The 16,756-nt window shown below is 32.7% G+C and overlaps 1 protein-coding gene across 2 annotated transcripts in view; it reads right to left on the minus strand.

Annotated features, from left to right (window-relative positions):
• Window positions 1-11,269, minus strand: part of PTPRQ (protein tyrosine phosphatase receptor type Q) — a 195,779-nt gene extending 184,510 nt beyond the window's left edge. For both annotated transcript variants that reach the window (XM_074325367.1, XM_074325366.1), the window contains exons 1-7: window positions 11,167-11,269; window positions 10,735-10,846; window positions 9,873-10,099; window positions 7,409-7,478; window positions 3,349-3,548; window positions 1,918-2,167; window positions 203-331 (exon numbers count right to left, since the gene is read on the minus strand). In XM_074325367.1, coding sequence (XP_074181468.1) covers window positions 203-331; window positions 1,918-2,167; window positions 3,349-3,548; window positions 7,409-7,478; window positions 9,873-10,099; window positions 10,735-10,846; window positions 11,167-11,223 — 1,045 coding nt within the window. In that variant the 5' untranslated portion in view covers window positions 11,224-11,269. The remainder of the gene's footprint in view (window positions 1-202; window positions 332-1,917; window positions 2,168-3,348; window positions 3,549-7,408; window positions 7,479-9,872; window positions 10,100-10,734; window positions 10,847-11,166) is intronic.
• Window positions 11,270-16,756: the final 5,487 nt, after the last annotated feature.

Consider the following 16,756-nt stretch of genomic DNA (forward strand, 5'->3'; position numbering starts at 1 on the left):
GGATAGTGTTCTGCCATCCTTACACTTGTTTACGGTTTTAAACAAAAACTTAAAAAGCCTCAACTTCCTTATTAATTTTCAATTATTTGCTTAAACTATAGGGCCTTTAAAAAAGTTTCATACTTTTAAAAAATTGCTACTTATAACATATTTTATATAATTCTTACTCCAAAAGGCAAACACAAAACCAATTAAGACTTACCTGATGGTCCATATAATTCCACTCTATAACTAAATTTCCCTGTTACTATAGTTGGTGGTTCACATGAAATTGAAAAAGACTTTCCTGTAATGTTGCCTGTTATACAGTTTTGCGGTGGTCCTTCAGGCACTAAAATGATTATAGGGAGAAAAAAAAGAATAAATATAGGCATATATTTACAATTAAAAAGTACTTTATTATTATAAAATATATGTGATAAAACATAAAGTCAGAAAGAAAATAAAATGGCAAAGGGTTTTTTTAACTTAAAAAAGGAAAAATCGAGTAAATTGAAGAATTTGAATAAAACATGCTGTACTATCAGATGAACTTCTTATTTGCAACAATTGCTCATTTTATTTAATGCTGCATATGACTGCCCAGTGCAAGTTTCATTCCTATATTGTTTGGTGTACGGTTACATTGTCCTGAAACATTTATGTGTACACATATATTGCATTCAAGAAGGCCTGGATATCTGGCTCAATAAACACTCTCCCTCTGGTGGAAGGAAACAGGTAAAAGGGTTAAGGAGATAACTCAGCCTTCGGAATCTACTAGCAATGATCTTTACTTTTGGTATCACTACCTGTATTTGGTTCTACAAGAAAATTTATAACCTACCATTAGAAGATTCTACTATAACATTGGTAACATAAAAAAGTAATAATGACATTTTTAAATAGTCTATTTTTTCATAGATATGTTTCTTCATTCTACCCTTTCTTTGAATTGAAGTGAAATATTCCAAATATGTTTTTCAAAACAAATTTCTTGTCCACTAAATTTTACTCTGTGTGACCCTCATGAAATTATTTCCTTTTTATTGAATAAGAAGAAGTAAGGAGTAGGGAAGAAGGAAAGGCTATGATTCAAAGATTGTTTTTTAAATCAAGGAAAAACTTCAAACTTACGTAAAATGAGATGATAAAGGCTGACAGCTATATCATTAGAAAAAGAAAAATGCTGCGCTTCAATGAAATTACCCTATCAATGAAAGTTTCCAGTAATCTCAACTGTTACCGATAACAACTGAATGTCTGATACTATATATTTAGTACAGTATTATGTCAGCATCTACATAAATTTACATATGTACAAATCCATAACACCGTAATTATATACTCTTTGTACATAATTATGTACTTTTTGACTTTAGTAGTAATAACATCTAATTATACTCATTTCATCCTAATACCCCACCATGAGGAATGTACTATTACAGTCTCCATTTCCTCCATGAGGACACTGCAAGGTAAAGAGGATACAAATAGGTGTATATTTTATCTGATACTGAAATGTTAATCACGTGATATTTCTGCTACTTCAGGTGATACCCTCACATTTGGTAACAGCAACATCAGTAAGAGAAGGGTATAGATGATTACAGAAGACGTAGAAGGGCACAGATGATCGTGAAAAATTGCTGAGATCACAGAATAATAAAAGCTGATCTTAGAATCATGGTTATTAGCTCAAGAATCCTTTATTTTCAAATCGTTCTCATTTTAGATGCTTATGATAGTATTACAAAAGAAAACTGAAATTGAAGATGCTCTAGATGAAATGCCTATTATCTGTTAGTAGGGGGAAAACGGTTATTGAAAAGGAAGGAATGTTTTAACAAAAAGATCTATATGAAAAGCATGAGAGATTATTCTATAAGTAAGTTAACTCTTTTTTTTCCCCCATACCCCCAAAACAAGAAATCATACCTGATTCTGGTGTTCTGACAATTGTACTATCAATATAACCTGCTTCAGTTGTAACAGCGGAAACTTCAAAAAGATATGTCGTATAGGGTCTCAAATGTGTCACTACAAAACTGATAGGCTCCTTCCACACAGAGCTTATCTTACTCCGTGCCAACATGCTCGATGAATATGTGGTACGTGATGGAGGTGTAACTCTACTAAGCGTTGGAGAAGGGCTGGTAGTACTCCATAAAAAAGATTCACTATTCTCCTAGGGAACAAAATAAATAGCAACAGAAAAAAATGTGTTACATCTTGGTGAACATAAGAAGTGTAATTCATTTCTTTTTCCTTTATGTTATAAATATTATTCTTAAATGTGTTTCTATGTGTATGACTGGTTAAGATTTTAACAGATTAAGTAACCCATTGAAGTTATGGACAAATTTGCTAGAATTATACTCTTTCATGTCTACAGTTTTAGAGCAGAGTGTATATATATATGTGTGTGTGTGTGTGTATATACATATATATATATATATATATATATATATATATATATATATATATATATATATATCATTCTTTACACCATAATCTTTCTGATGAATAGGATTTCAAGTGATTTACAATAACGGTACAACTAAAGCAAAATAATTAGTGAGTATTTTAAAAATGTTAAAAGTGCAAGAGCCAAAGAGATTAAATATTTTCCAGTTTGTGAAATTTCAAGCACAGGTCGCTTTTCTACTGTTACTGTCATTTTTCCCCCCTTAAGCACTCAAAAGATAAAGCCAATAGCATGTGTTGTGTATGTTTGCGTATGTATGTATATATGAGAAACATATCCTAATTTTAAAAAGAAGATTTTGAGACTTGAAGTATTTAAAACAAAAGTAATTTTGTTGGACTGTTTCTTCATCAATATTATCCCAAAGATCACCAAAGTTATCTTTGGAAAAGTATAATTACGGTACTACTTCTAGGGATTTCCCATTAATTATGAGAGTTATAATAAATTCTTCACCAAACATATGCACAACAGAAACAATTTATTTCCACAAACTTCACCTTGACTATTCCCATTCCCTCCCCTCCTAGTACATATATTTTCCAGTTATAGCCTCCACTTTCCTACATCAGGGCTTTACAAAGTATCCTTCACCCCAAATGTCCCCTCACACAATCCCCGTCTATCACAAATGCTACTTCTGCCATGAAATGTTTCTAGAGCTCCCTAAATGATTTTAATGTCTTACTTTTGAATTCTCAAACCCTTTTCTTATTCTACCTTGAATATAGCCAGTTGTATATAACGTGATAATATAACCTAGTACTATAATCAAATAGCTATACTTTGGTAAAATATATAGTATCCAGATGCCAGAAACTGCAAGATATAAATTTTTACTTAAAAATTTGGAGGCATAGAAAGTGTTCCATGGTACTTACATTACATTCTGGCAATTTCCCGGTCAAAATGTCCTCTACTCTGATTGAGACATCCTTCACTACTATCCCACTTCTGGCATGTTTGACACTAATCTTGAAGCTGGTAATTTTGCCATTTGGTTGCCGAGGTAAATACCAAATCAGGTTTACTGCTGAATAGTTAAACGCCTCAACCGTGAGATTCACCACCTTTCCTGGAGCTAGAGAAGTGAGAGAGATTGAAAGGGAGGGAAAAAACTGTTATAAAACTTGGAATACCACTTACATAATTTTGGGATATTACATTTCTCATGTTATATGAAATTAAACATATACAATACATTGGAAAAAATCTACTTGGTGACACTTTTCGAAACATATTTAATTTACTTTTGCCTAAAATAAATAACTAGAAATTAGGTCCATAGAATTGAGTTTAAAAGTCAAATAAGCTTTACTTGTCAACACAGGCATTGATGATCTTTTCCAAATATGTCTGAAAAAAATTAAATAATACTTGTTTGTGAATATACAAAAAATTTAAAAAATGAATCTCTTCCTAAAATATTTTGGAATTATGTAGATTCCTTAGATAATGAAGAAATGGGAAATTGAAACAATTGCCCAACCATTTGTACAAAAAAAGCATATTTCTGTAATATATCTAAATTTCTAGTGTCTAACTTAAAGTGGATACCATTCAATTGGTTGTGGTTATTATATTTTGAGTTTCATGTACCCTCAAAATTAACTTCCATCAGAATTCATGATACTTTGTTATCAATTATTAATAATCTGCAATAATTATCTGTGTGTTACTTTAATTGGGATGTGAGAAACATGAGGCTAGAATGAAAGAAAATTATACCCATTAATTTCCAGGTAAACTATGCAAAACTGACAAAGTAGAGTAAATAATCAAGATCCTTTAGAATATTGAACAAACATGACAACTCATTATTAAAAGAAATCAAAACAAAACAAAATGTTTGGGGTAAAGTATTATAAGTGATAGCAGAGGTGCCTAGTATTAACAAATAATGGAGTTTAGGTGTACATTGCAGAGAAGAACGCCAAAATATGATTTCCAAATGAAAGCCATATATATTATAAGAAAGTTAGGTCCTGGGAGAGAGGGCTGTATGTGAATGACCTGACTTAAGCAGTAGAAACTAAGAAACTTAGACAGCTGCATTTTAATGGGAAAAAAAATAAAATTATTTGGGGGCTGATTAATCATTAATAATAGATAAAATAATGGATGGGAATTTTTTTTCTCCAAGGGAAACTGATCAGTGGAATTAATTAAAGCTTAAGAAGAATAATGACAATATAACTGTCTGATACTAAAGATTCAACACTTAAATTTCTTTTGGCTAGATAAAATACAATAAAGCAAAAGGAAAAAGGTTGTTAAACATATCATTCCATGGATTTATTAAAATTATAAATTTTATCATGAATTTTTTAATTGAATATATTTGGCATATGACACTGAGTAAACTGAAGTTGTACAGTATGTTAATTTGATACATTTATATACTGTGTTATTGCTGTTGCAGCAATATTTAGCACCTGCATCACATTACATATAGTACCATATTGTTGTCTATATCCATTATCCAGATCTCCATGGCTTATTTACTACCCACTGCAAGTTTGTACCCTTAACAACATCAATCTTATTCTCGCACCCTCTTATCCCCTGGTAACCACCATTTTATTCTCTTCATAAATCTTAATCATCCCTTTAAATGTATTTGTGTAAACTATACAAATTTTTACAAGTATTCCTGATATAGATATATATGTGTGTGTGTGTGTGTATATATATATATATATAACAAATTGCAGATAAGTTGACACGTTTCCAAATGGGCTTTAACAACAGTCATAGGGGACTACTCAGGTCTAGAAAAATTTGAATTTACAAGGTAACCAACATTTTATTAAATTCCAAAGCATGATTTTTGAAATATTAAGAAAAGTAGACCAAATACATTAATAGGTTTAACATTACATCTCTTGAATAACATTTAGTGAAATTAATTACATCAGTTAAAATTTTATTAACTTGCATTAAATTATTTTTGTGTCAGTAAAATGTGTGTTTTCCTTTTGGGACTTCATGGTATCTGAAGAAAAATTCTGGCTCTTTTCTGTAGTTGGCATGTCTTTTCCTATTGTAAGTATTCTAGTTTCTACTTTTGGACTTCTATGTGTCAAAATCCCTTTGCTTCTTGATTTTTATACAGTGAATTTATCCATCTTGATCCAAGTAAAGACTCAGTGCTGAAGTACCAAAAGTTCTGTTTATAAAGTCATTTTATCTTTCAGATAAGTATTTTCCAACACTTTGAGGACATATCTAGACATATTTATATGCATAAATATACAAGTATGTGAAAGTACTACAACTTCTCAAAGTGTACTCCCTACAAAGCATACATTTATTGAGCCAGGAAAAAAAACCTGTACAAATCCAATACAGAGACTTCTAAAAGTATTTTCCCGCATTTCTAAGGATCTATCAAGTTGGGAATGAAGATGCAAGAGATATTTTTAACATTGTAAAGCCAAAATAAATTCTTTGTTTACCTAAAATAACGCTGCATGGGAGGTTAAAAAAATTGAGTTTTTGTGCTTGTGGATGGAACATTAGCTCAGCATGGTATAACTGGTTAACATGTATACTCTTCCTAAGAGTATTTTTATTCATGGGGAAAGAAATGACTTCTTATTCGACAATAATAAATGCAGGGTTTTTTGTTTGTTTGTTTGTTTTTCCCCAGAGAAATCTTCCTTAAATTTAGGTTTTATGCAGCAAAAGTTAAAAAGGGGTATTTGGGGGGGAAATTGGAAATCACCAATCTAACTAAATTTAGATTTACATTATATTTTTACCTCTTTACATTTACCTAAAAAAGAAAGAAAAGAAAGAAGGATAGGGTAAGAAGGATTATGTAATTATGCGATTTGCCCAAGAACACACAGCAAATGAGAAACTGTAAGACACACCGTTCCAGGATTATTTTCACTACATCCTATAGTTTCTCTAGTGTCTCTCAATCACAATTTGCCAAGAAAGTTAATATCTCTACAAATTATGGCAGTTTAGCAGAAGTATGAAATACATAAAGCTCAAAAAGAAGATCAGTGTGACTGGAGTAGATAGAGGAAGGGAGAGTGATCTAAGAGATGAAGTAAGAGAGGGGAAAGAGCTGACAGAGCACTGCAGGCCATGGGGGTGACTGAGGGTCTTATTCTGAATGACATAGGAGCCATGTTAGGAAGAGAGAAGTCACAAGAGTCTGGCTTATGTTTCAAAAGACAATGTGCCCTTACGGAAAGAATAAACTGTAGGCACATAAGTTGGAAACAAAAACAAGGAGACTTTCAATTGCTCAGGCAAGAAACAATAATGGATTAGAGTGACTGGCAATAAGGTGAGATTCAGGATGTATTTTGATACAGCTCCGTCTGGATTTGCTGATATATCAGAGTGTACTGTGAGAGAGAGGAGTCCAGGGCGACATTAAGATTTTTTCTCTCCACCACTGGAACAATGGAGGTGTCTTTAAATTGGTTTGGTAATGACTGCATGTTATGGATAATTAATATGATAACCATTAAAACCTCTATTTGCAAAAATTTAATGTCATAAAAATGCTTATGGTTTGATGTTAACAGGAAATAAATATGCATAAATGGCACAAGCCTACTTTAATTAATATATAGTCATATAGACATATATTCAAGAGGGAAAAAAAACAGCCAGAAGAACTGCACCAAAGTCATAACAAGGTTTTTTAATATAACGAGGCAATGGATAATTTACATTGCATGCTTGTTTTTCATTTTCATTTTTTTTCAATGTTTTCTAAGATAATACTGTTTTTATAATGAGAAATAGAAATATATGTTTTAATGGGTAAATTAACTACCCAAAAAATAATTGAATGGCCATGCTGTTGAAATTTTTCTGCATTTTAGCACCATATTTTGTATACATTCTTATTTGTTTTAAATGACAAAAACTCATAACTAAGTTAACTTAGAATAAATGATTTAGGAAAATTACCGCTTTCTGCAGTTTGGAAGAGAAATGGGTCACTAAACACTCCAACGCCAGCACTGTTTTCAGCAGCAACCTAGAGTAGATCAAAACGGTTATATTCAAGCTTTTTACTCTCTAATGAAACAGAATATGAAATAAGAAAACTTTGACTTGTCTTACTATTTGATAAACGATAAAGACACTAGTCCATCTAATTCCTCCAATACTCTCAAAGTGTAAGGCCGGCAGAGAGCTATCCTATATTTCTGTTTCCCCAAGGGTGTATTTGCAGCATAGTTTGAGTCAACAGATTTCTCAGATTACTAATGGAAAAATTAATAGTCAAATTTTATAGTCTACTAATAGTAATAATAATGATTACTACTTAGGGGCAACTTCTATGCACCAGGAAATCTCACAGGGATTTTATACATCTCATTTTAGCCACATAATCAAAACATGAAGAATTGTTGTGAACATTTTATAGATGAGAAACCTAGTTGAGAGAGGTCAAGTAACTTGACCAAAGTTATACAGGAATAAGTGACAGAACCAGAAGTCAGTTGAGGTTGTGCTTATTTTTAAAGCTCAGCCTCTTTCCACTGTAGTCACTCCATGCAAGGTACTAAAATGATTTGTGTAACAAATATGAGACCATATAGATGGAATCTGGCTTTAGAGGTTACACTCTAATCAGACAAAGAAATACTCAGAAAAACAACTTTAAAAATAAGTAAGTCCAATGAATCATTTAAGTACTCTAGAATTTAAAAGATGGGAAAAGTCTTTTAAACTTGGATAGTCTAGCCAAACAGACTAGTACAGGCAGAGAAAATGTCCTAAGTGAGATCAAGACTCTTACGGTCTTCCAAATGCCATACCTAGAGTCAGACAACCTTGGTTTAAATTGCAGCTCTACCAATTCCCAGGTGAGCAGCTCTAGCCAATTTATTTAACTGTTCTAAGTCCCATGTTCCTCTTCTTCAAAATGGGAATAATAATGTATCTATGTCATAGGATTGCTCTGAGGACTAAATGAAATAACACATGTAATGCACTTAACCGGATTTTCCCATGATCATGTAGATTTGATACCTACATTTGAAGATATCAAATGTACCATGCCAAACACCCTTTGGAATTCTGTAATGGCTAACATTTATTTGAAAAGTGTATAGGTCACAACAATGATTTATAAAGTATGGGATGAAAAGAAGAATAAGGGCTTCTCAATAGTCTGAAATAAGAGAATTCAAAGGAATAAAAATTTAAAGTCCATAAAAATAGATCTAAGCATAACTAGATTGGCTAAATCACCTTTCTGTCAGCAATTGCCTCTTATATCACATTAAAATTTTATCTTTATTACCTTCAGTAGTGTATTTTCACATATAAATTAGTCCGAATATGTGCTTGCTGATACAGAAAATATCTGTAGTATGTCATTCTCAGATGTCAGTTAGAAAAAGTTTTCTTACTCTTTAATCTATGCTTTTGAAATGAAATAGCCATCAATAATCTTTGACTTTGACCTTTGCATCAGTAAAAGTTTGATTTTTACTTTTCCATTTGGGGGATCCCTACTATTATTGGTATATGTTCTCTAGTTCTCACTGTGTTCTTTGATTCCGCAAATAGCCATGCTTCCAATACCAAAAACTCTCCAGGCAAAATCTCTCTCCTGTCATTTCTTACCATCTAGAACTGTTATCTCAGTTATGTATGATCACATATTTATACAGCTCTTACAGATTTTGTTCTCTATAATCAGTCACCTATAATGCTCAAAGAACATACTGATGTTGTATGGAAAGCGGAGAGGAGAGAGAAGATATCTGTATTCTTCACTATCCACTAGAAATATCACAGATCTTTCTTAACTGTAAGCATTTTCATATGGCCTAACTAATTTGGGATCATTCTTTAAGGTTCTTCCGCATTTAATTTTTAAAGAAGACATTAAATTTTGCATATTTAACATTGTAAAGGACGAAATATTTCTATAAACACAAAGACATAGTAAATATTCAGGAAATATTTGTTGAGTGGAACTGAATTGAATTCATTGTTCTTTCAGAAATTGGCTCATTAGAAATTTCCTTCCTATCATCCAAAATTTCGGTAACAGACATACAAATATAACAGGATTAAGAGAAAAATAACAAAGCTAACTTTATGTTTAATAAAAAAGTATTTATTTTCATTTACAGAGCCCAAATTATTTCATTTAAACTTGATTTATTCATTGAAAAAGTCACTAAGGTAATTTTTTCAAATAGATAAAGTAAATAAATGCACATAAAAATAAAAAGGGATTACATTTGTTCATTTTAAAAGCCCAGATGGACACTGAGGCCATGATTCAATGATAATTCTTCAGTCATTTGATGTGTGCAGCTGTAAGGACTTGACCAGGTGGGAAAAACTCCTATACTTTTAAAATGGATGAAATATTTTAATACTAAGTGATTATTAATGAAACAATTACCTTGATTTCATACGTTGTTCCAGGATTAAGATTAGTAAGAAGAACTTCCAGACTGTCTGGCTTTGCTCTAACTTGTGTATATACTGCTTGCATCCATGGACAAACTTCCTTATATTTCACAACGTAAGAGATAATCCTTCCATTTGGATTAGGTGGTGTATTCCAAGACAGAAGAATCCCAGCAGATCCAACTCTTTCTCCTGCTAGGAAGACTGGAGGTCCTGGTTCTATTTTTGAAAAGAAATGTATTTGCACAATCATAGGTGGGAAATGTATTTACAGAAGTTCCCAAAGACTAATGGTCTCTTAAATGTGAGTTGATCCTCCCTAGAACTTTGCTACCATAAGAAAAATAAAAAGATTAAAGGCTGTGGGGAATACCAAAACCATTCTTTTATAAGAATGTACAAAATGGAATGCTACTAAATACCACATGCCAAATATACTTTTGATGCCAGATCATTTTCAAAAGAAACTTACTTGTGCCAGGCTTACACACAAAAACTAAGAAAACAAGAAACAGCCTTAAAAACTCAATAATTCTTCCTGAGCAAGTGCGGTGAGTTTATTTTCATGGCTCTGTAGTATTTAAATATCACAATTAACAGTCTCTGGTCCATTTCACAAACAAGTATAGAGTAATTATCTTTACTCTTTGAAAGTAAAGGAAGCTAAAGAACCAGTAAAAGACAGGTTCTAAACAGATCATCTTCTTAAGTTTCCATTCTGCTTTAATTACTAAACTATTTTCATGCATATAATGCACATATGGCTAATATAAGTATTTCCAATCAATAAAATTATATTGGCTCCAAATATTATACTGGCTTCATTAAAAAGGTAATTGAAAACATGTACTCACTCGTTACATTCGTTGTCACTATTCTACTAACAGGTGAGCTGTATGTTGTAGCAGAAATGGAAGCGATGGTTACGTCGTACCTAGTGCCAGGAATAGCATTGGAAACATCAACCTAGAACACCAAAAACAAATATTTGCATTAAAACTCTTTCTGGAAAGCAAGAAAGCTAAAATAACAAATCTATCACAATGAAAAAAGTTACTTTACTACCTGCACTGTTTAAAATATTATTGGAAAATAGCAATTTCTTCTATCACAGAACTTTACCAAATAACATAACTAAAACTTACAACACATACTGCATTATCAAAGACTAAATCAGTATTTCTGGTTATGCTAGTTCATTGTCAGAAGAAACAACTATTTCAGAATCTTAAGAAATCTATAGCTCATTGCTTCGCCCTGGTTTTTAAGAGTTTTTTTGGAAATACCTGTGTCTCTGAAGTTCCAATAAAAACTAAAAGAAAAATGATAAGAAAATCCATCATATTACATTTTTCAGGCAGTGGAATCACATTGATGGCTCTAGAGAGAAATGTTGCCCACATTAATGATTTAAAGACAGATCCTCCTGGCACGTACACAATTAATGAGCCTGGATTACTCAATAGCTCTGCCCTTTCTTTGTTAAACTATTCATGAACCCTTGGATGGCTGGCTGTAGATTCAGGGTAGACTTTAAAAAAAAAAAAAAAAAGCATAGATGTTGCCAAGGTAACAGTCCACCGATGCTGAAACTTACACTTGTGAACTCAGTACCAGTGTTTTGGTGTTCATCTTATGCTTTTAGAAATGCCCAAAAAAGTAAGTTTGCATAGCGGAAGAGTTTCATAAAGAACTTTCCTATGAGGGCCAAATATAAATACAAGTTGGCTCGGCAAATATGATAATGAAAAACTATACCTGATACTCTCCACCGCCAAGATCTTTGATAGAAACAAAGCCACTGTCAGGAACCAGATCCACATGAAACCCTTCCACATGGCCAGAGGGCAGACTCCAGTGCAGAGAAAAGGAATGTGCGGAAATATTGAACACTTTAAGTTTCTCGGGTTTTGCTGGTTCTGATATTGAAAAATAGAGGGTTGAAATAGAGTTATTCTCCTAAAGCTTGGGGGAAAAAAATGAAAATTAATAGTCTAAAGGTTAGGTTTCAAACTAATTACATTGCTAGAAAACACTGACTCCATCTCTAGCTATACGAAGGTGTTAGGAATGTATATCTTTAACAACAGCTAGTTATTAATTATAATGATCAGAAATAATATATCAATTTATAGATCTACTTCTGGGATATTCCTTATCTACTAAAATATTTTGGTTTACCAGACTGTTTTTTAAAGCTTAGGTTCTAATAGAAAAACTGAATCATTTTAAAGCAAAGTAAGTACAAACTATTTATCCAATTCCCTGGATATTTACCAAACAGAAGATAACTGAAAAATAAATAAATAAATAAATAACCAAAATCTGCCAAATTTTTTAAAGGGTGAGCAATTCTGGTAAATATTTAGTTAGTTGTTTCCTTTAAAAGAAAGCTAAGTTTTCATGTAGAAAAGGAAATACGATAGTCTTTAGACAGTAAATTCTAATTGCCCTAGCCATTTCAACCATATTTTTCTCCCTTTGCTTCCACTGTTTCCAAAGTTTTGTTTATGCTGCCTGTACCTCCTTGAAGAAAGTTTTCTACATAAAGTTCTTCTGATTGGTTGCCAATAAGTCAGGGTTTCACTCTGCCTTATCTTTAGTGTAGATTCCAGACAAACAATATATGAGAGGGAGAGAGACTATGAAGCCAACCATGTAAAAAATATACCTGATACAGACCTAATCTAACACTATTTCCAAAGGAAAGGATTCTGGAATGAATAATTGAACTCCACTTATCAGTTTAAATCCCCATTCCCAGAGATGATTTGTGATGTATATAATTTCACAATGTACATTTCCTAACAAAACTGATAAGGACACATTACACAAAATAGAAATCTTAACATAACAAGTAAATTTCTCCTTTTTTGTGGGGGTGAAATATTTTTAGAATGATTTTTCTTTATCCCCTTTGAAAAGTTCCTTTAATGCTTATCATGCTTCCCTAGTACTTGAAACTAATCTCAATCAATTAATTTCCACCAAGACATTCTCAAAGTTACAGTCATTCTTTCGGCATCATCTCTAAATTGTTCATGTAATGAACACTGCGGTTTTATAATAACTCTTTAGAAATATTGTAAATCCAAGGTAAAAGTTCAGAGAAATGCCTCGTTTGTGACAAGTACAATCTTTCTTGTACGTAGCTGCTAGCATTTTCCCTGGATCATTCTGCACACAGACCTAAATCTCGGTTTTCTGAGACTTGAGAGAAAAGAACTTGATTCTCTTCACCAGGGCACATTAAAATAGACAAAAGTCTAACATGACAAAAATCCAACCAACCACTGCTTACACTTACTGATTTATATGAGGGTTAATACTATTTCTTCAAGGGTCACAGAAAGTAACTGATATCTATGAAGTCTTAGGTAAGAAATTAGAAAAAGACCTCAGATGAGACTTTGGAAGAAAAAGGAAGATTGGAGAAGTGAAGGTCTGTTTACTGAGATGGTGGTGAGATAGGATGCAGTTTCCTAGACTGTGGTTTAAGATTACACACTGACGAACTCTTGGCTAAGGATGAAGCGTGTCTCACCAAGAGGAGGAAGAATATATTTGTCTGGAAATTTGCCAATCTGATCAAGACGGAAGGCCTGAAAACTGCAAGACAGTTTGGTAAAGATCTTTCAAAGCAGAGTGGAAAGAAGCCCTGGAAATGAACAGAATTTAGAGTAACTGAGAAAAGCCAGCCAGAGTTTCTGGGATCACTTAAGAAAGAGAAATAATCTGATGAACATGCAGGCCATAATAAAGATTTCAGATCCCCCCCCCGCCAAATGCAATGGAAAGCCATAAGAGAATTTTAAACAGAAAAGCAATCTGACTTTTTATTTTTTTATTTTAAAAGATTACTCTGGAATGGTAGATGCTTTGGAAAGAGGAAGAAGTGGCAGTGAGAGGCCAGTTAGTGGGATATTGTGGTAGTCTGGAAAGAGAAGAGTGAGGCTTGCCCTCAGAAAAAGGCAGTGGATCTCAAGATTCATCCATGTTGTTGCAAATGGCACTATTTCATCTTTTCTTATGGCAGAATAGTATTCCATTATATATACCACATCTTTATCCAATCATCTGTTGAAGGACACTTTGGTTGTTTCCATGTCTTGGTCACCATAAATAAAGGTTGAATTAACATTGGAGCACATATATCTTTATGGATAAATGTTTTTTGGGTATATACCCAGGAGAGGGATTGCTGGGTCATATGGTAATTCTATTCTTAATTTTTTGAGGAACTGCCACACAATGTGTAATATAGATGATGTATTACAGAGTTGTACACCTAAAATCTGTGTAACTTTCCTAACAATTGTCACTCCAATAAACTTTAATTAAGAAAAAAAGAAAACGGCAGTGGAGATCAAGCAACGCTAAAGCGTTGAGGAAGAGGACAGCTTTCTGGATATGAGTTGGATGACTCAATTAACTGGAAGTAGACCCCATAATAAATACACAATTTGCACTCCATAGAATTTAGTCTCTCAAAAGGTAGGAAAATATGAAATAAGAATATTACCCTCAACCAAATTGTTACTTAGCAATAAAAACCAGAGGTGGATATGTTCAGAGTTTTAAGAGAACAAAACGATCACATAGTATTCAATCTAATTAGAGCCAGCAAAAGGAAACCTAGGTTTAATTAAATATTTTTAGACCATAATTTTCCAAAAGTTAATCCTCAGAACCCTTAAATCCTTAGAATTAAGTAGCTGTCCTATGATCAAAACACTTTATCAAATAATTCCTTTTTCATATTAAACAGTTTTCTTTATTGCAGGATGTCTCAGAGACTTAAATATGCTTAAGTATATCTCTTTTGATTCTTTAAAGAAGTACTATCTAATAAAAATATAATGTAAGCCACAGTAAACAAGAGGAACATGTTAACATTAATTGTAATGATATGTCTTATTTAACTCAATATATCAAAAACATCATTTCACATATAAGCAATATAAAATTAATGAGATGGTCATTTGTTTCATACTGTCTTAGAATGTGTCTTTCCAAAATCCTTACCAAGTTTATGATATACTATGCACTGTGCTAAGCACCTTCTCACATTGTTTTATGTACCAGTCACAACAATTCATAAGTAAATACTATTATTATTGCCATTTTAAAATGATAAAATAAGAAACGAAAAAAATTAGGTAACTTTGCCAAGGTCTCAAAACTAACAGGTGAATGGTAGAACCAAGATATAGTCCCAGGAGCAATACCTTCAAAGCTCTAGGTTAATTAAGATTATAAACCTATAACAGAGATCAACCTCAATTACTCAGATAGGCCAATCCAAACGCATAGGCTCTTAAACGTGGAAGCAAAAGAATAGTCAAATGTTATGGGAAAGAAAGCAGGAGATAATTGAAGAATGAGTGCAACTCAACCTTCCTGTACTGGCTTCAAAGACAGAGGAAAAGGTTCACAAGCCAAGAAATGAGGCATCCTCTAGAGCCCGGATCAGTTCTCAGCTGACAGCCAGCAAAAACATGGTTATCTCAATCCTAAAACCTAAGGAACTGAATTCTGCAAATGACCTGAAAGCACAGACCAGGATGTTCCCCTAGAACCTACAGAAAGGAATACAGACCTTTTAATACCTTGATTTTAGCCTGGTGAGATCTATAACCTACAGAATATATAACCTACAAAACTATGACATTTTAAGCCACTAAGCTTGTGGTAATTTTTCACAGCAGCAATAAGAAACAAACACAGTATGTAACAGCCACATAACAAACGTCCATAGGCTGTTATCATCACATCTCTGTTTTGGATCATCTGTTGAATCCACAACCTTAGAGATTACTTAAGAGTAATCTCACAAGTTATTGCTGCAATCATGTACTCTTTTGAAAAATTTAAAATATTGATAGGTTTCATAGCTTCATCTGGATTAAAAAAATACTTTAAATTATTCAGAATAGGATGTTGTTCTCATATAAAAATAACAGAATCTTGCGATACTGAATTGCTTACAATTCCATAAATACACCATATTCATTTACACCTCCCTAATTTTGCACAGGCTGTCCCCTCTCTGTGCGAGTCCCCTTTTCTACATAACACATGTGTTCTCTAATCTGATTAGGAAGTTCCTCATCCTTCTACAGTCATTACCAGGCTCAAAGAACCTTCCCTACCCATGCCATGGAGCTAGTCATTCTGTTTTCTGTACAACCAAACTAAATATGAACACACTTCCATTGTTTCATCTATTAATTTGACTTATACTCTGTGTCTCCATGCTTCTATTCTTTACTGCTATCTGAACATCCTAAAACTATGTTTTTATATGCATATAGCACATTGTAGGACATAAAAGACAACAAACAAGTCTTGAGGATAATGAATGATCCCCAAATTAACCATGAAATTTCACTAGCTGGACCTCTAACTTGATGTGAAACTAAGTCTAATAACGGCTACATTTATTTATCACTGACTGTGTGCCACATACTGTTTTATCCATATGTTATCTAAAAAATTCTCAGGATATTCCAGTAAAATGAACATTTTTACCTTCTGAATAGTCCGCAGACTGTAAGTTTTCAAATTTAAAAATGCAGTGAAATTTCATCTTTACAGCACAATAGGCAATACAAATGTGAATTTTAAAAAGATCAAAAATTTGTATACCTGCAACAACTCTGATAAATGTTCCAGATCCTTCAACATTGCCTCTTACTCTGTGTACTGTGATATTATATATTCCACCAGGAGTCAGATCTGTAAGTATGTACTCAGTCATGCTTCCCCAAATAAGATATTCTTTTGCAAATGTTCTGTTTGATATATAAATCTTGTAATGTGTGAAGTTGGTTTCTGTTGGATTCCACATTAAATTTGCAGAAGAAGTATTCACAG

This window comes from Rhinolophus sinicus, linkage group LG02, assembly GCF_036562045.2.
Source record: "Rhinolophus sinicus isolate RSC01 linkage group LG02, ASM3656204v1, whole genome shotgun sequence".
Lineage (NCBI taxonomy): Eukaryota > Metazoa > Chordata > Mammalia > Chiroptera > Rhinolophidae > Rhinolophus > Rhinolophus sinicus.